General features: G+C 41.4%; 1 protein-coding gene across 6 annotated transcripts in view; it reads right to left on the minus strand.

The window, feature by feature from the left end:
- The window catches only part of TTLL11 (tubulin tyrosine ligase like 11), a 123,692-nt gene that overhangs the window by 15,463 nt on the left and 84,710 nt on the right, over window positions 1-23,519 (minus strand). For all 6 annotated transcript variants that reach the window (XM_039506095.1, XM_039506096.1, XM_039506098.1 and 3 more), the window contains 2 exons: window positions 15,534-15,788; window positions 9,991-10,097 (listed from right to left, as the gene is read on the minus strand). In XM_039506095.1, coding sequence (XP_039362029.1) covers window positions 9,991-10,097; window positions 15,534-15,788 — 362 coding nt within the window. The remainder of the gene's footprint in view (window positions 1-9,990; window positions 10,098-15,533; window positions 15,789-23,519) is intronic.

Here is a 23,519-nt window from a genome sequence, read left to right on the forward strand (position 1 = left end):
GCCACATACAGAGCATAGTACGGACACAGAGGCAAGAACCCCTTACTGGATCACCATCACCACTGCCTCCAAAAAGCTGGGCTCTCCTTCAGGTCTCCTATCCAAGTACTAACTCCCACCCCTTCTTAAATGTGTACGATGGAAAGTTCACATCCCAAGGTGGGACAGACAAAGGCACATCGCTGAGGTGCATGTGTTCAATCTGTTATTCTAAAGGACTGACTTCCCCAGTCCGCTCCAAGAAAAGAGTCTGCTAACATTACTTGTGGGACTTTTCTACATATCTCCCAGGTGAGTGTGTAATTTCACTGATATCAGGAAAGAGATTCTGCTTGAACTGAACAGAGCCCTCTAGCACAGATGATCTGTTGCAGTTGCAGGAAACCCAAGCTCTTGGATTGTGCAATAAGGGAAAGCAGAGCAATGGCAAAGATTCCTTGGCAAAGTTCAGCTTCTCTGATTCTCCCCAAGCAACCTGCAGAGAAGCCAGACACTTCAGAAACAGGACTTCTAAGGTGTCCTCTGATTGCATCACATTAACAGCATGTTACAATGGCCAAGGGAAAGGGTGGCTAATTCCTGCATTTTGGAACCTTGCCGTAAGACCCTATTTAATTCTTAATTAAGGACCTATGCACTGCCGTGCCTTTGTAGAATGTCAGCAGCAAGGAGCTGTCATATCTGGTTTGCATCGTAACTGGCTCACCCAGTTAGAATACACACTTAAGGGGATTATTTTAAGATCAGATGCTGAGGGGTTTTTTTAAAACTCAATTTAGGTTTATTGATGTTGCAAGAAAAAGCATCTTTTTAAACATTACAATTACAGTCTGAAGTATAATTTCTCTTAACTAAGACTGCAATTGGGGTCACTTACAAGCTCTGTGGTGAAACAGCTTGCAAAGAAATTGTTGGGTTATCTGACAGCAGCAGCTGCCAGCTCAGTAAATTATTTTATCAGTCATGGTGAGCTATCATGTTGGGAAAAGGGCCGATTCGGTAGCATACATATTTTCCCCCCATAAGTGACACTCATGCAGAGTATTTAATGGAAAAAGTTAGAAGCTGCTGTTTTACAATAACAGAAACAGCTATTGTGTGATTTACAGTTGGAAGTGGGCCAAATTCAAAGCCAAATTGCACAGATCGTTCAGGAAGATTATACAGAAATATTACATTCCATTTTTATTTAGAAAACTTCTGGTTCACTGTAACCCTAAACAAATCTGGTAAGTCTTGAATGCTGAAATGCTGGGTCTGAAGGTTCTGTTAACTAATTTAAAATAAAAGACTTGGTCACATATTGAAATTCTAAAGAGAAGTCTGCAGGTTTTCTGTATGATTCCTCTCGGTAGGAGCACACACCCACATAGACAGCACTTTGAGCACCTGGAAACCTTGTTACTGTTTTGTGATTGTAAAAATCAGGGGGTTCCTAATGTAGCTATACCAAGTACAGTGCAGCGATTCAGACATTATTAAACATCTGATGACTCCTATCTTATTCAGTTTTTCCCTCTGATATTAGAACTACATTTGTTCCCTTTATCACTCCTTTGAGCAATATATTTTATGAATTACTCCGTGTGCCTGATGTGTATGGCAGCTGTTATATATAAGGTTAATATACAGTAGAGTTTCTCTTCTTATAAACTAGGTAAAATAATACTTGTCTAGGGTGCAGACTTCATTAACATCTGTGAAGCACTTTTAGATCTTCAGCAGGACCTAAGTATTTTTACAGGTGTGATATCTGGCCACATTCTAGCAAATTACCATTGTGTATTATTGAGACACTTGGGTGTTTATGTAGGAGAGAGATAACAGCCATTTTGTAGAAATAAAATACTGATAAATCATGGAAGGGAATTCTCAGCTGGAGTGATTTTTTATTATTCCACCGCTTTATTCCTTAAAAAAAAAAAGTACCTGCAAACCTGTATGTGTATAATTAGAATGAATATACGTGTGTGTGTGTGTGGGGGGGGGGGGGGTTATTTGTTATTGGGGGTGTTGTTTTTATGTTCTAAGTACACTAGGTTTTCGTCTTAGTTGAAAGATAATAGCCTGACAGCTTTTTAGATTCAAATGCTCGCTTTATAATAAACTCAACTAATACCACCTAACTCTGATATAGTGCTTTTCATCAGTAGAGTTCAAAGTGCCTCACAATCCTCAGTGTATTTATCTCCATCACAACCCCCCTCTGAGGCACGGCAGTGCTATTACCTCCCTTGTTCAGATGGGAACTAAGGCACAGAGAGGGTAAGTGACTTACTCAAGTCACAAATGGAGTCTGTGGCAGAGTAGGGACTGAATCTGGGTCTCCCAAGACCTAGGCTAGTGCCGAACCACTGGACCATCCTTCTTTTCTGATTCATAGAGCAAGTGCTATACACCGGGCAGTAGCAATGTAAGGTTCCCTCAAACACCCCACTGTGACTCAATTCTCACCTTGAAACACCACCTTTGTCATTGTGAAGGCATTAGGTCTCTATGGTCAGTCCCCATCCATAGTTTTACAGCTATAGCTGCCAACAGAGGTGCCAATGGCAATGGTATTTTTCAAGACAGGGACACCTGTCCAGACTTATTTCACAAAAGCTACTAAGCAGTTGTCAGAAACATATGGCCTTATTTTCTTATTGGAATGTGATAGCAATTTTAGAGCTTAAGTTATAAAACACTCAATATACTTAAGCCATTACTGCAACAAGAAAATCACCTCTCAACTCTGCTATCTTGACAAATTGGTATGTCTCAGGTTTACACATGTGAACAGAGCAAGTAGGGAGATCATTACCCACTAAAGCCAGGCTAGTGAAACTAACAAACAACTATCAGACAGTAGTACGCTTTCTTCATTTCATTAAATGACAGACAAGCCAGCTCACTAAGAATGGTGATTAGCAATTACCATTCGGTGAAGCTAGTCCAGACCGAAAGGTCAGCCTGGACTCCCAGTAAACAATGTAATTTATATTTCACCAGGATATAGACACACATTGCCTAGAGTATTGCTAATTTAGCTGAAGATGTCACAGTATCAACTCATCGTTCATTGTGATTGTCTCATGGGACTTTGGGTGTGTAGAATACGATTGACTGCTCATGTTTTAAAAATGTATTATGCAGAAGTGATTTGTTTAGTTACGGAAACATATTTTGTGGCATTCTTAATTATTTATTGAGGAAAGCAAACCTTGTCTCCCACTAATAAAAAAGGGTAACAAGACCATTAACAGGTAAAGTGATCTTAGATACTCAAACAGAGAAGATAAAAACTTCTGAAAATTTTGAATATATAAGCTCATGTAACCTGACAACAGTCTCCAACCCTTTTTCCTAGCACAAAGCAATGTGTCTTTGATTACATAATCCAGAGGCTAGTTAGTGTCAACACAGGTGTAACATTCAGCATGTAGCCCACATTCTGTTGCTTTTTTCATGTGATCATTTGAATCCAAAATGCTCACCAAGGGCCAAATTTTACAAAAGGGACCACTGATCCTGGGGCTTCCATTATACGGTGTCCAAGCTGAGACAACTTTGTTGATTCCCGGAAATGCTGAGCACCAGCAGCTCCCAACTGGAGTTGTGTGTGCTCAGCAACCACAAAAGAAACAAAATCTACCCAGCAGAGTTTAATCTACTATATTTGAAAGGAACATAACAAAGGATACCGAGCAATAGTGTTGGGCTAGCTATTTTAATACCAGGATAAGAGGAAGACAGTCGACAGCAGGGGGTCCCTTGATTTTCTCTATTTGAGCCTCATGCTCAGATGCCATGGTGATGGATGCCATATATAAATTCTCATAATAATAATATTTTGAGGGTACACAAGAGCAAGCAGTTTGTTTCCTATTTTACAGAGCTTAACCCAGACAAGAATTAATGGAAGAAAACTATTGTCTATCTCTAGTAACCAAACCTTCTCATAAGCAAATCATTTTCTTTGGTGACCGCAGGAAAATATGTAATGCAATTTGCGTTAAATAACAGAAAATACAGCCATTGTAATGGCATTTCCACTGTCTGATATTGCAAAGTCATTTAATGGTGCACCAGTAATTTGCTGAGCATTTAGTACATAACTGTAAATGTATCAATTTGGAAAACTAATTTTGCAAAGATTTTTGAGGAAAAAACCCTCCTCTATGCTTAAATATAGAAAATGTTAATACCAAAGTCAACCCAATGATTTATGTGTGTGCACTCAACTCTAGGTCCCATGGGTTATCAATGTGTACTCAAATCTATTATTACCATTGCTCACCATGGGAAAAAAGTAATTACATAAAAGAAAGTCTACCCTTTAGTGGGAGCAAAAGATAAGTGCCATACTCAGGAAAGAGGAAAATGCTGAGATTTCAGTTAGCTTGTTTTCCTTTGAAAGGAAGTTACAAAAACACCATTATATAAGCAGACGGAATAAACACATAGCAACCCTTGGAATAGGCACAAGTCAGCTGAATACAATGGTCCATTTTTAAACAATATGATTTATACTGCAGACATCTGTGTGGTACATTGGAGACTTTTTTTTTAAGGGAGATGAAACCACTTTTACGATCTACGTGTAAAGCCACAAAAAGCATCAGGTGAATAATATATTGAGCATGTTAATATACCGCCATTTAGAATACATGCCTTTCAAAGAATTTTTTGGGACAGCTTATACAGAAAGTCCTTGAGCCTGAGAAATGGAGTTTGTCTTGAATCCTGCCCCAGCTGCTATCAGACTCCTTACCTTTCACTGGAGACCCTCAACCCTGTCACATGCATCCGACGAAGTGGGTATTCACCCACGAAAGCTCATGCTCCAATACGTCTGTTAGTCTATAAGGTGCCACAGGACTCTTTGCTGCTTTTACAGATCCAGACTAACACGGCTACCCCTCTGATACTTGAAACCTGTCATTGTTATTCATTACTCATAATGCCCTCATCAGGACGAGAGCCCTATTGTACAAGGTACACAGAGAAGACAGTCTGAAAAAGCTTGCAAACTAAGAAAACAGAAACCAGAGCAACATACAGAGGGCACGTGAAATCTGGACATTAAACTTTGCTTAACTCATTAAAAGAAATCTACCAAAGGATTAAACCTCACAGCCCCACTGTGTGGAAGGTAAATATTAATACTCTCATTTTACAGATCACTAGACTGTGGCACAGAGAGGCTAAGTGACTTGCCAAGGGTCACACAGCAAATCAGTGATGAAGCCGGGAACAAACACTCGTACCCTAACAAACATTTTACATTTGGCTTTTGGATTCAAGGGGTTCAGTGCTGTTCTTTCAGAAACACCTTGTTTGCAGCCTTTGCCCTGGGGTTGTTCTGACTCCCTTTCAGCTGCCATATTTTTTATTTAAACAAAAAATCCAGGTGAGCAATTTCTAATTTGCGTGACAGAGACTGTTCAACAGAAGATGAAGTCCAAGTGGCAGAATGCCCTGCCGAACTCCACTCCAAGATTTCTGGTACATCAAACCTGAGCTCTCCTCAAGGAGGAGGAGGGGGTTATTGTCACACTCTCTCTCGGATTAGTCCTTCCTCATCTCTCACTGGGAAGTGGGAGCCTGTAAATATTTTGTTATTACAGGCTCTTCCATGTCTTCAGCCTAGAGTGGCCCTACTAATCCCCCTTCTCTAGTGGACTGTGTCTGGAAAGTCATCAGCCCATGGAAACATGCAACTCTCACAAAGCCTCTCACTCAAATTGGGAACTTATTTAAACTGTGGTTTAAATCACAAGTTGGATGTAAAGAAGTTCGAAAGTGGGGTTTAATGACAAAGCAGCCTGACTCTGACTGATGGCATTTGGTGGATATGCAAAACTAGGCTGAGTTCCATGCACAGCAGTGGTTGTAGCAAAACAAGCAACTCAGGGGAGAGAATAGGATAAAATTGGCTCCCTGCTCCATTTTATTGCTGTTATTTGACACTGAGGTTGGCATTCTACAAAATATAAGCATCAAGACTCTTGCTGTCGCCAAGGCCCTACAGACTACAAGACAAGACAGAAAGATAAGAGGCCCTAGGAGAGCCAGAAGGAGTTTATGGTTTAATCTCTTGAGCCAGTACTTTCCTGTGTGTGCCATATGGACCTCGTGGAAGAAGTGGGTCTGTAGAAGAGATCAAAATGAGGAAAGGTTTTCCATACACTAGGGCAGAATGGTAGAAGGCATGAAGGCAAAGGGGGAGAAGGAAATTTTGTAGCGTGTCAACCCTTCACACCCTTCCACCACTTTGAAAGAGAGTCCCAGTAATTCTACACTCACTAGACTGGTACAAGTTGTTCTGCTTTGCCATTTACATCCATTTCAGGATTAGTTTGTACCTGATGTGGAATTTATGCTGTGGCTTACATCCTGACTGACTTTGGCCCACTGCCCTTCGTGGCTGCCTACTCTGTGTGCTCCTGAGGCATAAAACCCAACGGGCAGACCTCCCCTTGGTGCTCTGTACGTTTGTTTCTCAGCAGAGGCTGCAGATATGCCACCAACTCCAGAACATGACTGATGAGGAGAGCTTACATCTAATAACTGTCTTGGCATGGCTAGTTTCACAGCATTTGTTTGCTTTTTTTGCCTGTGTGCAGTTAGGGATTTCAAACCCATTGGTTAACAATACCGTCATTCACATTTCCACTTCCTAATACAAAAGTTACATGAGGACATTATAAACCCAAGCCTTTAACATTTTTAATGAGACAATTAGATTGGCTCATGAGCAGCAGAGAAGCTATTTAGAGCTACCTATTGTTCAGTTTCATCAGCGTCCTGTGTACATAGTAAAACTAATAGAGAAAAAAGTCATTTTTAAAATAAATGTCATCATTTTCTAAATCTGGGGTTTTTAATTTGCCTTTTAACACTCTCGCTTCCTTTATGGGTCCTAGGTGGGAGTCTGTTTAGCTCTGGCTCCCCTCCATGCAGGTTTATCTTCATTCAGACAAGTATCAGACATAAGGAGTTTATTCTTCCCTGGTTGTGTGCACATAAGTTTCATTAAGCTTATTGGAAATTCTATGCATGCATAAAGAGACCCCTTTAGAGCTTCAAAACAGACTTGTGAGATATACCGAAAACTAGTCTACTGTACATGCTTGGTATGTAGAGTAAGACGAAGTATAAAGCTGATACTGGTGGGAATAAAGGTAGCAATCTAGTATAAACATTTTAGGTCCAACTCTTCTGTCCCGCAAAGCTGAGGGGAACTGTATTCTTAGATGACAAGCTTTTGGGGACAGGAATTGTGACTTTATAGGAGATTATACAGCACATAACACTATCAGGTTCTAACCCTGCTGGGGGCTTCTAGACACTATTGCAGTATAAATGTTTAATAAGAGTAATACATAGTAATAATACTCTGCTTTAGATAAGGGAATTCTGCAGAGCAAGGAACAAAATCCTCACTGCTAAAGCACAAGTAAAGAAAAGAAGATGACAGGACATTAGTTGGGAAAAGTGCCAGACTGGCCAAGAGTATCAAGAGTGACTAATAATTTTTGGGTGTCCAACCTGAGACACCCAAGAGGGGCCAGATTTCTCCAGTGTCCTGAGAATCTGCTCTCGGTCTCAAACCGGGCACCCAAAATCACTAGTCACTTTGGAATAGTTTGGCCTCTAGCCCTATTTATCCACACACGTTCCGGTGCAAGATTGTCAAGATGGAGTAGGGTGGGAAAGACTGAATGGTTTGTCTTAATTACAATCATGTACCATGAAACCCCCTACTTTGAAGGGCTAAACCCCATTAGTACCTTAGAAGTGAAAGGCTCCATATCCCATTATCATTCTCCTGCCTTATCAAGCCCCCACGGCTTTAGGACTAAACTCGGAACTGGTATAAGCAATTGCATCTCCACAGTCTTCAGTAGCATCTGCTTCCATGAGAACTGAATTAGCCCTTAAGGTCCAGCCAGAACAATGTGAAGAAACTAAGCAAATATTCTTATTATTTAATATAAGGGCAGCTCCCCAAGGCTCCAATCAGGACTGGGAGGGCTCATGGTACTGGACACTGGACATGCCCACAGACGGGAACTCCCCCTATCCCAAGCAGCTGACAATCTAAGCAGACAAGAAACACAGGAAGGGGAGTGAGGGAGCCAATCAAATGGATACATTTTTAGAGACACTTGTTGAGGAGGTGCTAGTTTTCTAACTATATAGATAAATCAGGACTTTCCCCAGCTGCCCTCAGCCTAGCCACTAAACATTTGCTGATATCTTTAAGACATCATGGCAAAAGTGGGTCTTGAGAAGGGATACAACACCGGAGAGGGTAGCAGTGTAACTGATCATTGTCATGCATAAAGGGTGTCACCTGGAGAAAGTGTGAAGGCAGTGGTGGGCAGAGCAGACAAGTGGCAACTGAGGCTGGCATAACCAATAGAGCCCAGAGGATGAGGCAACACCACAAGGAAAGAACAGATTGGTTAAGTAGGAAGGGACAGAATTAAGACAAGAAGCTTGAACCTGGGTAGGTGGTAGAGGGGGAGTGAGAAGATGATCTCAGCCGCTGCATTTTGTAGGGCCAGAGGAGGAAATAGAGGTGTGAGAGAAGCCAGAGAGGAGGAGGATGTTGTTAGTTGGAGTGTACAGAAAATAAATCTCTCTCCCATCTCCTTGTTCTGGTCAGCAAAACAAAGAGAAACACTGATAAACAAACCAACAATCTGTGCTAGCACCATTACATGAGCAAACTGTACAGATTTTGCTTATACACAGTAATTTAAGATGCAAACAAAACATGAAAAACTAATCCAGAATTAACAATGGGCCAGATGGTAATGCTAGTCTGAAGCAATAAACATGAAAAACTGCTTCCTTCTGCTACTGCTGATCAATTTCCCTATTTAATAATGTAATCAAAAAAAGGCATGTTTCTGCTACCACACATATTCAGCACTAGAGATGGGGTTTCTTTTTCTATTTTCTTCTTCTTTGCTTAATGCAGCAGCAAAATTTCAGAACTCATTTAAAACATGAGAACTCTTGGCCCTTAAAATGATAATTAAGATGAATACTTACCCTCAAAGGTTCAGATTTAAGCCTCGCTCCCAAATGCCAACAAAGCTGTAGTAAGTTAGCTGCCATCTGCAGTACCTTGATAGGAACACCTACCTTGCTGCTCCAGTGAATTTTGTTATTTAATGAATTTCTCTTTTGAAAAAAAAAACAAGCTTTTTGATATCATTTAAATTTGGAGCCAATTTAACAGCTGAGTTGTAGTGCAAGTTCCTGCTACAACGCATCATACATTCCTTGCTCATCACAAAGTCAAGGACAGAGAATGAAGAGCTGTAGGGTGGAACCTACCATCTGAAAAGTAAATGAATGCAGTACTTGGATTTTACCAAAAATAACCCAATCGAGGAGCAGAATTGACCAACAAAGCAGATAGACATCTGTTTGGAGCTCTTGAGTTGATGTCTTTTTTGTTAGCTGTGTAAATTACTGTCTGAATGCAGGGTGCACCAAGTTATGCTAGAATGGAGACTTCACTGGGAGTGTTATTAAGGATACTATGGATTTGGTGGACCTGGATGAGGCATCATAGAATCTGCTTATGTGAACATAAATCTAAGGTACTTCAGCATGTGCATTAAAAGGTTATTGGTAAGTGCCTTGGATTCAGTGCAAGGCTGAAGGCAAAGTGCCTTCAAACATCAGATGAGTTTGCAGGTGCAGATGACAGTAAATGCACCTCCAAAATCCAAAACTACACTTGCAAAATTGCAAGCTCAAAAGGGGAGACTTTGTGAAACCCAAGTCCAATGAGGACCTGAAAACAAGGGTGACCTACCCTACACATGGAGGGAAGCTAGTATAGAAGTAATGGGCCAAATTCTGCAGTCAGATGCAGAGGCACCATTCCCACAAATATTAGTGGAAGCTGGGTGTGCACTTATGAGGGCAAAAGCTATCTAGAAACAGAAACTTACATACTCTCCCAGTATGGAATGGAATTACCTGATTCTCTTTGGTCTAGTCCCATACTATTCCACCTTCTTGTGATATCGATGTACAGAATATCCACGGAAGCCATTGAAAAATTGCTGTTACTCAGCTTGCAGTTCCTGTTAAATAGAAACCAAATAAAGATCAAGAAGAAGTCTGATTACTTCCAAAGTTAGCCAAATTGTGGGAAGGCAACTGGGATAAAGGGTTTATTCAGGCCAGGTGGGCAACTATGAAGGCACACAGAGCTCAGCTGAAAGCCACGGCCACCTAGCTTGCTGCAGATATCAATCAAACCAGCACTCGTTAAATATACATGGGCTATATAACGCAGAAAGCCCTGTATGTTCTCACTTACAACATCACGTAGACAACCAGCCTTCCCACTTGTTCAGAGCACTCAGACACCAGCTCTGATAGGAACTAGCAGTGAGCAGATCCAGTACTGTGGATACTGCCACACCTCTAAGTAAGTTCTGAACATTCAATGTGTTCAACTTCATATCAATATCCTGAAAACAACAGGATTAACAAGCTGCTATATATGTTTTTCAATCAGCTGGATTTTGCAAGAGAACCAAAAAATCCACTTACTATTTCTCACCAAAAATATGGCTTGACCAATTGTTGCGAACTGCTACCCTTTAAAAACAGGGGTGGGCAAACTATGGCCCGTTGGCCACGTCCAGCCCATCAGGCCTTTTAATCTGGCCCTCGAGCTCCTGCTGGAGAGTGGAGTTGGGGGCTTGCCCCTCTCTGGCGCTCCAGTCGGGGAGCGGGGTCAGGGGCTTTCCGTGCAGCTCCCGGAAGCAGGGGCATGTCCCCACTCCAGTTCCTACATGTAGGGGCAGCCAGGGGGCTCTGCACACTGCCTCCACCCCGCAGCTCCCATTGGCTGGGAATCGTGGCCAATGGGAGCTGCAGGAGCGGCACCTGCAGATGGGGCAGCGCCTGCAGACGGGGCAGTGCGGAGAGCCGCCTGGCCACACTGCCGTGTAGGATATGGTGCTGCTTCCGGGAGCAGCTTGAGGTAAGCATCACCCGGAGCCTGCACCCCTGATCCTGCCTCGCACCCCAACCCCCTGCCCCAGCCCTGATCCCCCTCCCAGCCTCCGAATCCCTCAGTTCTGGCCTGGAACACCCTCCTGCAATCAAAACCACTCATCCCCAGCCCCACCCCAGAGCCCGCATCCCCAGTCAGAGCCCTCACCCCTCCCGCATCCCAACCCCCAATTTCGGGAGCATTCATGGCCTGCCATACAATTTCCATACCCAGATGTGGCCCTCAGGCCAAAAAGTTTGCCCACCCCTGCTTTAAAACAAACAAAAGGAAGTATTGTTTCTCACAACGCACAGTCAACTGTGAAACTCCTTGCCAGAGGATGTTGTGAAGGCCAAGACTATAACAGGGTTCAAAAAAGAACTAGAGAAGCTCATGGAGGATAGATCCATCAATGGCTATTAGTCAGGACGGACAGGGATGGTGTCCCTAGCCTCTGTTTGCCGGAAGCTGGGAATGACAAAAGGGGATGGATCACCTGATGATTACCTGTTCTGTTCATTCCCTCTGGGGCACCTGGCATTGGCCACAGTTGGAAGACAGGATACTCGGCTAGGTGAAGCTTTGGTCTGACCCAGTATGGCCACTCTTATGTTCTACCCTACTGGAGTTATTATTATGAGTCTATCACCGAATGATACTCACCTGATCCATTTGAAATGCCTGTATAAAGCTACATGGAGTATCTAAGAGATTGATCCTGCAAGGAGATGCTTCTGCTGGAAAATATTACATGTGTTTTGCTGTCTCACGCTTCCAAGTAGCTTCTTAACCCACCTAGCTATAAGAGAGATTATAGGGTTTCTTTAGAGGTAAAGGAGATCTAGGGTGTGGGTTGAGCTGTTCTAGGTACCCTAGGTACAGCCAAGAACAGGCTTAGGCTATATTTCATAGTACACCTCTACCCCATTATAACGCCACCCGATATAACAAGAATTCAGATATAATGCAGTAAAGCAGTGCTCCGGAGGAGAATGCAGGGGCTGTGCACTCGGGCGGATCAAATCAAGTTAACCTATAACGCGGTAAGATTTTTTGGCTCCCGAGGACAGCGTTATATTGAGGTAGAGATGTATTTCTTTTTGAGTTCCTTTTCTGAATAAACTGAACCCACTGGAAGAAGATAAAGCTTTGATTGGCTACAACTTGTGAGGACAGGTTGCAACCACCTGCTCACATAAATCTATATACTGACGTACCTTCCATTTCATTCTTGAGAAAGGAATCTAGCAAATGCTCTGATGTGGGCAACAAGAACAGAATCGCTTATAAATTTACTAGAGGATTCTTGGAAGAAGGGCACAGAGACTGAAGAACGCTGAGAAAAATCTAGATTTTACTGACATTAGAGCTGAATTGAAGAGACACCAGAGAACATGAAGGAAACATTCCTGCAGTGAGGTATGTTAGGCACCCATTGTGGGCCCACTTGCCCTGCAATGTCTATGTGGCATGAAGAATGGTCTGCAGCTGAAGTCAGAAACCAGTCTTGATAACTGACCCCAACCATGCTTGTACCTGGCTTTGATTTGCCACATCACTCCTGGGCCCTTCTGACCTGGCTCATTCAAAATCAGTTCAGCGTGCAACTAGCCTTCATGCCTGAGGCCAATGAGAAGATCCCACATGCCAAAGGCAGACAATATCACACATCACTGACAAATGCCCTCTGACAAGATTTGATGGTGGTCTGAGGGCTCTGTACTTCGCCAATGAGGCTGCTGCAAAATGGCTTCGGAAGTTCAACATTCAAGGACAATGAGAATAAGGATTATGGAATAATCTTTAAGAGGAATATCTATCCATCTATCCTGACATTTATACTATGCTCGTCACCACGGTATCTAAATCAAGGTTGAATTCCACAGTAAAAAATACATTGTAGTGAACAAGCCTGCACTGGCCTGTGGATGGAGCAGATGCCCCATAGTCTTTTCTATCTATATAACTCTATTGTTTTTATTCATTCTTGACTGCTAAGGGCATCTGGATAAAAAGAGGATCTCTGTATTTTAAGAGTGCATCTGCTCCTGCTGCTTATTTATTTTGTCATAGTCAATGAAAGACAGAAAATGAGATATGTGTACCATAACTGGAACATGTACAGCCATTAAAAAACAATGAAAATGACAAAATAAAAGTATATGAAAAAACAAATTGAATTCCCTGCCACTGCAAGTTGCAATTTCCCGATGCACATCATTAGTGCACAGTGTATCAGTGAGCAGCATTTGGAAAGCCTCCCTCGTGACTGGGAACAGCAGGGTATGCACCCACAGCTAGGGAAATCACCCTGCTTCAATATCTCCTCTTCCCAATGGCTCAATCCAAACACACACACATTCCTCTGGTTTACTGGAAATTAAACAAGTAGATCTGGACTATGAAAAATATTAACATTTGTTAGAGACCATCAACTGGCAGTGGAATAAAGGCCCAAGTGTTCCTACTGAATAAAGCTCTGGATCACAGGTCAGTCTATGCCCATCTTCTTTTAAGGATCTATTACCTCTCTTAAAAAGCTAAACACGTACCTAAATAACACGTACTGTAAAAGGAAATTACCTTTGTCTCCAATGCTATTATTTTCCTCATTTGTGATACCTGAATTATGTTTGCTACAATGTTCCAGAACTTGCTTTTCCACATACAAGTATGGGAGGAAAAAATAACTCTTCAATAATGTCTATACCCAACAGATTCAATCCACAACGCCAGCTGAATTGAGTGACAAGCCTAAGTACTTCAGAACTGCAGTTTGTATAAGCAGATCCAGACTGACATTGAGCTGGATGTTTTCAAAGCAGCACAGGCATGTACACAATCATTTTATGTGGAGCTTAATTCTTCAAAACAGCAGGCAGGAGTTTCCCAAAGGGGTGAGAGGACAGGTCAACTTCAGCATCAGGAGTTGTAAAATAGACTCCCTGACACTGAACACCCCTTTACACCCTAGATTCCCTCCAACCTTCTCACACCTGCTCCATCCAAATATAAGGGAGTCTCAGTTGCTCAAACATGCATATTGAAGAGCTGGAAAATGGAGCAAGAGGGGACAAGTTAAAGCAAAATGGGGGCTTTAAAAACAAACTAAACTGAGGCGTCAGCTCTATGAATAAATTCTAGATTCCTGTTTAACTGTTTTAGGAAGCCGGTCATACAAAACTAGAATCCTTCGCTCTTACAGCTTGTTCCCCAGCCAAATGGATACTCCTCAATTAGTGGCATCACAACAATTTCCATGACAGCTATTGCCGCTGTCGCAGACAGCAAGTACACCATCATCCAATTACGAAAAAAGGTTACTTAATAAATGCTGACGTACACTGTTCTTATGTGCATAGTGAGACAGTGATTTAGGGGAAGGGGTTACATAGTTCAGGAAAAATGAGATAAATACACTTAGATGTTCCCCATTTTACCAGAAGAAAACAAACATGGGGCTTGCCAGATATTAGCTTAATTCACTCAAACAGCTGACTCGTGTAGCACATTTCAAGAGATGAACACTGAAAACGAATTAAGACAGAGTATATTGTGTTTATTTTCCCACTCTGTTCTGTTTTGGGACGTATGGGTTAGAGTATTAGTGTTGCCAGGATATAGTGCCACTATATTGCTCCTGCAGATTATATCTACTGTATTTTCAGAGAAGGAAATATGATTAAGATATTAGTTTATAATGAGGCAGAATTTAAAACAAAAATTGCCTACAGAGAGCGGCTTGTTAGCAACTACAAAACACTAAATTCACCAGCCAAATAGCTTTGGAAACTCAGCTGTATCAAAGCATAGGAAGATAAGCACAGAAAGATTACCACATTGTCCTTTCATTTTGAAGAGCTTTTGATACAGAGTGCTAAATTTTGGAAAACATTTCACTCAGTAATAATTCTGTTCAAAACTCAGATATTTGCACAATTTCTTCTTCCCTCATTTACATCAAAGGACACTGGTATGAAAATAATACCCAAGATTTTATTTTTGAGACCTTCTGCTCAAGCTGCTTGTTCCTTTAAAGAGACAATCCTCAATTTAAGGAATGACAATTTTTACAGCTGCCAATGGCAATGTCACCTATTAGCCATCTCCTTTTCTTTCCTTGTTAAATACAAAGACAAACTGCAAAAAATGGGAACTCTCTTCTTGTTCCTATTAACAAGAATTCAGGTAAGGGTGTCCCCCAATCCCACGCTTGTGACAGCACAGTTCACTACCATGCAAACAAGTGTGTTCTCTAATACTGGATGATGTGTGATCACTAAAGGAATCAGAGCAGTAGACTAATTATAAAAGAAGAAAACTTTTGTATTATACACGTGTATTTATTTCAGTAATCAGCAATGACAAGAAAGAAAATACAGAAGAGTGTGCAACTGTTCAGTGGGATTTGGGGGAAAATGTTTACTCTGGTCTTAATTATTCTATCACATAAACACAAGAATCGCAGTGCTGCTGGATAGGTCTGGGAGATCTTAAATCCTTTACTACTAACCTTATAAATGTTCGGAAACCTGTTGGCCCCAACTTCATTGTCCCTTTTACTCCAAGGAATCGGATAAACAATGCAGCCATTCTGTCCACCAGTCGTAGATAGTTGAACTGTTTGGCATACTTTGGAAACACTTGCTTGAGACAAAGGGAGGGTAAGCTGGCTTCAGGATTTTTGCTGATATGTTCCAATTGGTCTGTTGATCCTGGTTCCAATAGTTCATCTTTTGTGTCTGCCGCATTCTCAGACAGTTGAGATCTGCAGCACAAACAATAATTGTACCTTGTGAGACATTGTATCAATTCACTATGATTCTGTCAGCATCTTTATCATTAAAACCTATTTTCAGGGATTTATATAGTAACTTGGATGTAAAAATTCATTCTGGGCTGGAAAAAAAACATACAAGCAACTTTGTTCAAAATAAGAAGATTTACAAAAAAAAAACAAACCTCAGTTGAGTTGTCTGGGTTTCAAGGAGGAAAAAGGGATTTCTGGTTTAGGAGACCTTTATACTCAAACTAGATGAGTGGGTAAAGAGATATGGGCCAGTTTTCAAAATCTGCCGCCTAAAGCTAGGTACCTAAATTCATATTTAAGCACAAAACTAAATGCCCTGATTTTGAGAGCTACAGAGTGTCCGTAACTCCCATGGAAATGAATGGGAGTTTGGGGTTCTCAGCACCTCTGACCATCAGATAACTTTTATGTAGGTTTGAACATTCAACACTATTTCATTTTCTTTTTTAATTTTCAAGTGAGTTTCCACATTTGTCAAAATGTTGGCTTAACAGCTCTGAGAACGTCAGCCCTGCGTTATCCAAAGATCAGGGACGGAATGAGCAGTGCCAGAGCAAGCATCCCAACACGCTTCACTGATATGCGTCCACCTGGACATGGAGGACCCACTTCTAGGGTGAACTGGTTTTTCACTCTCAATGCCAATTCAGTCTGTCATTTCTGCACAACCTGCCATCAACAATGCCAATAGAGATGGTGCTTTTTGTAACATGGACCCTGGCCAAGGCAGAAAAGCCAAAGCAGGGACTGCTGGACTTTCAGAGAAGTCTCTACAGTTTTGGATGGACTCTCTCTGGCGTGTGCTGATTAGCTGTTTGCTCCAACCCTCTCCCTCCCTCGCAGTCTCACTGCCTCAGCAGCACTCCTCTTACCCTCTTCTCCCCTTCTTAGTCCCCCTCACCTCCTTCCCTTCAGCTGATCATCCCTGAATTAACTCCCCACACATTCCCAAAAAATCATGGAACGAACATGACATTTGCTGCCATCACATTATTCACGCCACTTGTGCGTTATCTAAGGTGACCAGATGTCCTGATTTTATAGGGACAGTCAGGATTTTTGGGTCTTTTTCTTATATAGGCTCCTATTACCCTCCACCCCCATTCTGATTTTTCACACTTGCTGTCTGGTCACCCTAGGGTTATCCCCTTCCCCCTACCCTGCGTCTGTCTTGTCTATTTAAATGTAAGCTCCTGGGGGCAGGGTCTGTTTTTGTGTCTTAGGTTTGTACAGCACCTATCAAAATATGGTCTTGACCCATGACTAGGCCTCCTATATACTTCAGAAATACATATAATAAATCATCATAATAAAATGCTGAACCAGTACCCAGCATGACATGATGGGTCATGATGTGGATAACACTTTTTCAAAGAGTGATGGTATTAGCCTAGGTTTTCTGGGCATAGTTTGTTTTGATCCTGCCTATCCGAAAACGGAAATACAATCTTCTTCTTCACTTCTGTTCCTAATCATGCGATAGTGCTGTGAGCTGTTGACATCTGCTGCCTTTCACCCTAAAGGTAGGTGAATTGATCCCCATGCATAGTTATGCAAAGCATTTGAAGGGTGAAAGGGGCTAGATAAGAATGATCCTCTATTATCAATATGGTTACCAGGGAATCTACAAAACTGCCAGGAACACAACTTTAATAATACCAGTTACCTCTGGCAAAGTCGTTATTATTTAGAGGCAGAGATGATTAAGGTCTGGGAAGAAGAAAAGAGCTCTGGTCTCTTTTGTCTGCCTCAGTTTCACTTCATTGTCACTATCTGAATGATCCAACAAACGATTCCATTCTATGGCATTGTAAGTCCCACCGCTATCATGTCAGTACAAACTGTCCCACTTCTGGGTGTGCATGTACCAGGTATCCTTCACAGTAGTCTCATTTCCCCCAGCTCACTGTGATAGGCTACTGGTCTAGTACCAACTCACCTAACACAATAAAGAGGTAACGTCATAAAATTAAAACGTATTGGATAGAAATGCTACTATGGGCACCACTATTTAAAGGGTCTCCAGTTACAAATTGACATTTCACTGGAGAAGCTTTTTGTTGCTTCATTATGTGCAGTGCTATTCAGGTCCAATAAAAAGAGCATATCAGTGATGACTGCCTTCCATCAAAACTCAGTGACACCTTTGCATTGTATAAAAGCCCCATTTTACTCTTCTCTAGGTAAACTGGTTATAAACAAAGATTAGAGGCTGTAGAAAGCAAAAATCCTGCAGCAATGTTCACACATGACCACTGAGCAGTCCTAATTCTAGATAACAAGCTCTCAGCAAATTACCTGAAAGGGGAGGAAATCAAATAGTAACTCAGAGCAAGGGGGTCAGGAGAGCAAGGCCAATAATACTGAACTGAGCGAAGGTGTTCAGTGCACAACTCTCTCACTTCCTGTGCCATGACTGTGTGGCACCATCCCCAAGAAGAAAATTAACTTCAGCTGTTGCTGGGTTACTAGCTAACACAAAATCAGCACCTACATGTCATATATGCATCTGCACCACTGCTGGCCCATCTGTTCTGTGCGCTATTTCCTTTGCTTGGGGTGAGGTTGGAGGGGGATCTATTATGAAGAAAATGGAGTTTAGAAATAACTTTGATCTCACTGCTCAACTTTAATCTAAGGGGGATTAATGATGAGACAAATGATTTTATTTTTACACTTGTAAAGATGTACTGTTACAAGTCACAACATATTGACTAAACCAACATAAAAAGGCTCTCTTCAATACAGTCTAAGTACATATCCTAACAATCCTAAATACATATTCTAAAAATACATTCCCATACATATCCTAATATAACCCAACCGGAAATCTGGATAAAGAGAGACACCTCTTCACTGTGTGCTTAAAGGTCATTGCACGTGAGCTCTCACAGAAGAGAGGGAGAAACCAAATCTCAAAATCAATGGCACTCCACTGAGAATGCCCTGTGCACAACTCCCAATGGTCAAAATGTATGGAATATTACCCACAGAATCCTAGCTAATGCAACAAGAGCACACTGGAAGAAGAGCATCCCTCAGGTAACCAGGACCAAAAATTATCCGAGTTTGTAGCTCACTGTTGCCCAGAAGTAACCCAACACCACGCTTTCTCCTCATCATGGTCTTCCAACTTCTACCTATTGCCTGAGTCTTTTCCTCCCCATCAGGCATACCATCCATGCCTTTGCACAGGAGCATTTCCTTACAGGTGTTAGTAGCCATCAACAGCCAGTGCAGTATATTCCCTTCACTACATATCTTCTGGTGCTTTATCCAGTCTATTCTTAATTGACTCTGTGATGGGGTTTGCTATCTCTGTCTTGGAAAACCTTTTAAAATATGTCATCTTGCACTTGGATGGTCACATGAGATGGGCAAAAGGGACCTCAATTTAACATCTTGTACAAAGGACAGGGCCACTTTGCAGCAACTCTAATACTGCACTGCAGTTTCAGCATTGACTAGGAGCTGAAATCCTTTTGTGGGACTTGAACCCAGGATCTTGCAGGCCTGCAGCAAAGACAGGTAACAAATGACATGCTTGCCAATTGCTTTGCCTTCTGTTTATCACAGAAGATATCTTTTTAACCAAAATTTGCTCTAGCTCTCAAATTCCTAATATTTATCTTGTATTGTAGCTAAAAGCATTTTATTTGCATAGACAATGACCTCTACTCTCCACTTTTTTTCAATGAATTTAGTATTTATAAAAGGTGCTGGACTGACTTTGCTTTCAAGAGAAGTCTTCCTTACCACAGAATACATATAGCACTGGCAGCAGCATTGCACGCTTCCCTATCAACACGCCACAAAGCTGTTCTACAAGAAAAGGGACACATTCAATCCTGAAGTAAGCAGGCACATTGACTTCAATGGGAGCTGTATTCAGTCCCCGATCTCTAGGGGTGAGAGAGCATTTGTCTACACTCAAGGCTCCTCACACTTATTTTTTAGGGCTACATACTGCCCACAGATATAAATGTGGAACTCTCATTGATTTTAGTCGTAGTGGCATCCATGTATCTGAAGGCAGAAGTTGGTCCTTACTTTACAAAACCTTAAAGTCTATCTGAGAGACCATTTGTTGTCCCTAGGCACAGCCATGAGAAGATGGGCGAAGAACTGTCTAGCTGGAGGCCCACAAGTTTAGTTGTGCCTTTCTCCTTGATACGTAGCAAAGCTTTCTTCTGTGTCTAGCTTGTTTAATGGTTTGTGGGAAATATTGTTCTTGAGGAGGTGGACAACTGGCGCCCCATTTTTGTTTGCAAAGGCCTTTGGGTTCTGAGCAGTTTAGAAATTAAAATGTTTTATTAGTATTATCTGCTTTAGCATTAACTGGCAGTTCCAGCAGAACCCATTTGTGATAGTATTTTTGTAAGGTGAACCAGTGTTCACTAGTAACTAACCTGAGATCCCTCAATTCATTTTGCAGAGGCCACCATATATCTAATAGAAAGTACCGTTTTGGTCTCTATCCTTCTGGAATGAATCTGAACCAGAGACCAAGATGATGAAAGGCTTTCTACCTTGTTACAACTTCCATCTACTACCTCAATCCTTCTGAGTCATTTTTGTATTCCTTGTTACCTGCCTATGTTTATCCTAATAGCTCAGAAAATCTCTAATTAATTATTTGTGAAAAGTACTTAAGTGGGTAGACAATGCAGGACTATTGTCACAAATCACCAAAGGAAATGAAACCCTGCACTGAAAAAAACACTCATGAGTTCTAAATGAATTAACTTTCTTAGACTAAAACAGTTCGATCCACCTATTATCATAATGTATTCTCTACTTCAGTTTTCCATGGTCACAAACAGAATTAAAATGTGATTTATAACATAAATTATATATTTTTCTTAATCTAGAAACATTATTATATGATCCATCTGAACACTCTTGCACTACAAATCATTTTATTACTGCAATGTCTGATATCCCAAAGAACATGGCATCAAACTGAGATAAGAAGAGGGAACAATTATCTACTTCCCCAGTTTTCACAAGCAGAAGATTATTCAATCTTTAGGCAACACTTTTCCTATAATGCCTTAACATTTAAATGAGGTCTTATTTAGTTTAATTTACACAGTATGTTTGCATACAGTAATATGCACTGATTTACAAGATGAATCCAGTTTATGTTCTTTAAAAAGATCAGGTCTCTATAAATAGATTGGCTCAGTCATTTTAATGTCAGACAACAATAATAAATGAATTGCTACAAACTTTCAAAATTATACAGTGTGACGATAACAATATTTTAGACCCTCTTTAGTGCTTCACTACTTCAAATTACAAGATGCTCAGTCAGTAACTGCCAATCTAGGCCCTTTACAAGTGCACAGAAAACAAAAGCATCTTCGAATCTGGATGTCCCCCCAGAATCTAGAAAAGTTGTTTCCTTTACAAGCAAGATCCCTATATATTAAGGCACACAGGGAGAGATTACATGCAATTTGGCCAAGTTATGGCTGTGACTTTATTTAAATAAATAATCTCACACAAAAATGCAGATATGTTTATATTTTCTTATATCTCTGCATGCACGTAAAATCATGCACGTAAATTACCAGGCAGAGAGGTCTAATGAACTAAAAGAACAGTGCTGGGTGCAACCAGCTACCAAGTTCTAATTGTGCCTCTGCCAATGACATGTTATGTGGCATTCAACAAATTGGTTAACCTCTAAAAGTCTCGGTTTCCTTATCTAGTGAGGTGGAAAAAAAAGGTAGTTTAGGGGTGACAATATTTAATTATCTCCCTCAGTTGAGTGTTTGTGAGGATTGATTGATTGATTGATTAATGTTTGAACGCTTTGAAAACGTAAAGCTCTACATAAATGCTAAGTGCTAGCTAGCTACTCATACCACAGCCAGCACAGTGACAGCAGAGAGCTCCCACATCCACAATATGCTTTTTTCCCTACTTGCTTATACTTAATTTCTCACCCATTTGTCCTAACGTAGGAAAGAACAATTCCTCCTTGGCTGCATGTCCGATGAATATCTCAGGGAATTCCCTCACCCCCAATCTAGCACTGGCGCAGTACTTTTACCATCTTGCTGAAAGCAGAACAAGATGGCACTAATAATGCTGGTGATCAGTCTATAGAAGCACTCGCTAGACCAATGCAGGAAGAACTCCTTAAAATTCTCAGTGTAGACAAGTCTCTTGCAGACGACCTACAACCTCAGGTTTCAGTTCCAAGAGAAAAATATCAGAGGGGTAGCCGTGTTAGTCTGGTTCTGTAGAAGCAGCAAAGAATCCTGTGGCACCTTATAGACTAACAGATGTTTTGCAGCATGAGCTTTCGTGGGTGAATACCCACTTCTTCGGATGCAAGCAGTGGAAATTTCCAGGGGCAGGTGTGTATATATAAGCCAGCAAGAAGCAGGCTAGAGATAACGAGGTTAGATCAATCAGGGAGGATGGGGCCCTGTTCCAGCAGCTGAGGTGTGAAAACCAAGGGAGGAGAAACTGGTTCTGTAATTGGCAAGCCATTCACAGTCTTTGTTTAGTCCTAAACTGATGGTGTTAAATTTGCAAATGAATTGGAGCTCAGCAGTTTCTCTCTGGAGTCTGGTCCTAAAGTTTTTTTGCTGGAGGATGGCCACCTTAAAATCTGCTATTGTGTGGCCAGGGAGGTTGAAGTGTTCTCCTACAGGTTTTTGTATATTGCCATTCCTAATGTCTGATTTGTGTCCATTTATCCTTTTCCTTAGAGACTGTCCAGTTTGGCCGATGTACATAGCAGAGGGGCATTGCTGGCATATGATGGCATATATTACATTGGTGGACGTGCAGGTGAATGAACCGGTGATGGTGTGGCTGATCTGGTTAGGTCCTGTGATGGTGTTGCTGGTGTAGATATGTGGGCAGAGTTGGCATCGAGGTTTGTTGCATGGGTTGGTTCCTGAGCTAGAGTTACTATGGAAATGTTACTATGTTGGTTCCTGAGCTAGAGTTACTATGGAAAAATGTTCGTATCAGAGGGCAAATTAAGGTGTTAAAAATGTTTCTTAAAAGCAACACTTTCTCACTCATTTAAGTCAAAGAGAAGAGGTATTTTATCAATCATTAAAAAAAACCCTCACCTCTGTGCAAAGGAAACACATGAGAAATTCCTGCCCATCAAATACTTTCCCCCAAAAGTGGTAAGAACCTTTAAGCGGGCACTTCCATGAAAATCTCATCTCAGCCCTAACTATGGGTATTCTGTCAGCACTGCTGAACTACATACTATATTGTACATCTTAGCCCCCTCATGGCCAGCCTGACCATGGCATGTTTGGCAAATGCAGCCAATCAAGACCCTGCATGTTTGCATTAGGGGCATGCAATTCACCCAGCTTCTGCCCTAGATTTAAAGCAGCAGGAAAAAAGTAGAGGAGTAAACCTATGAGCATAAGCAACAGAAGCCTCATCATTTGCATGAGCAGAAGAAAACTCTGCATCTCCAGGTGTCAAATCCTCCCCCACAAATGTGCTACACAGATTACTATTCTGCCTGAAGTCTGCCACAGCTCAGTCTCAGGCCTCCGTCTGTTTTTGCACGGGGTCTGGGGTCATTTTACATGCAGAGTGAGAAATAAAGGCAAACTAGCAAAGAAATCCTCATTATATTTATATAAGTGTTATAATTGCATTATTACTCCTCATTATAGCTACAGGTATATAGGAGCT

This window comes from Mauremys reevesii, linkage group 19 (assembly GCF_016161935.1).
Source record: "Mauremys reevesii isolate NIE-2019 linkage group 19, ASM1616193v1, whole genome shotgun sequence".
NCBI lineage: Eukaryota > Metazoa > Chordata > Testudines > Geoemydidae > Mauremys > Mauremys reevesii.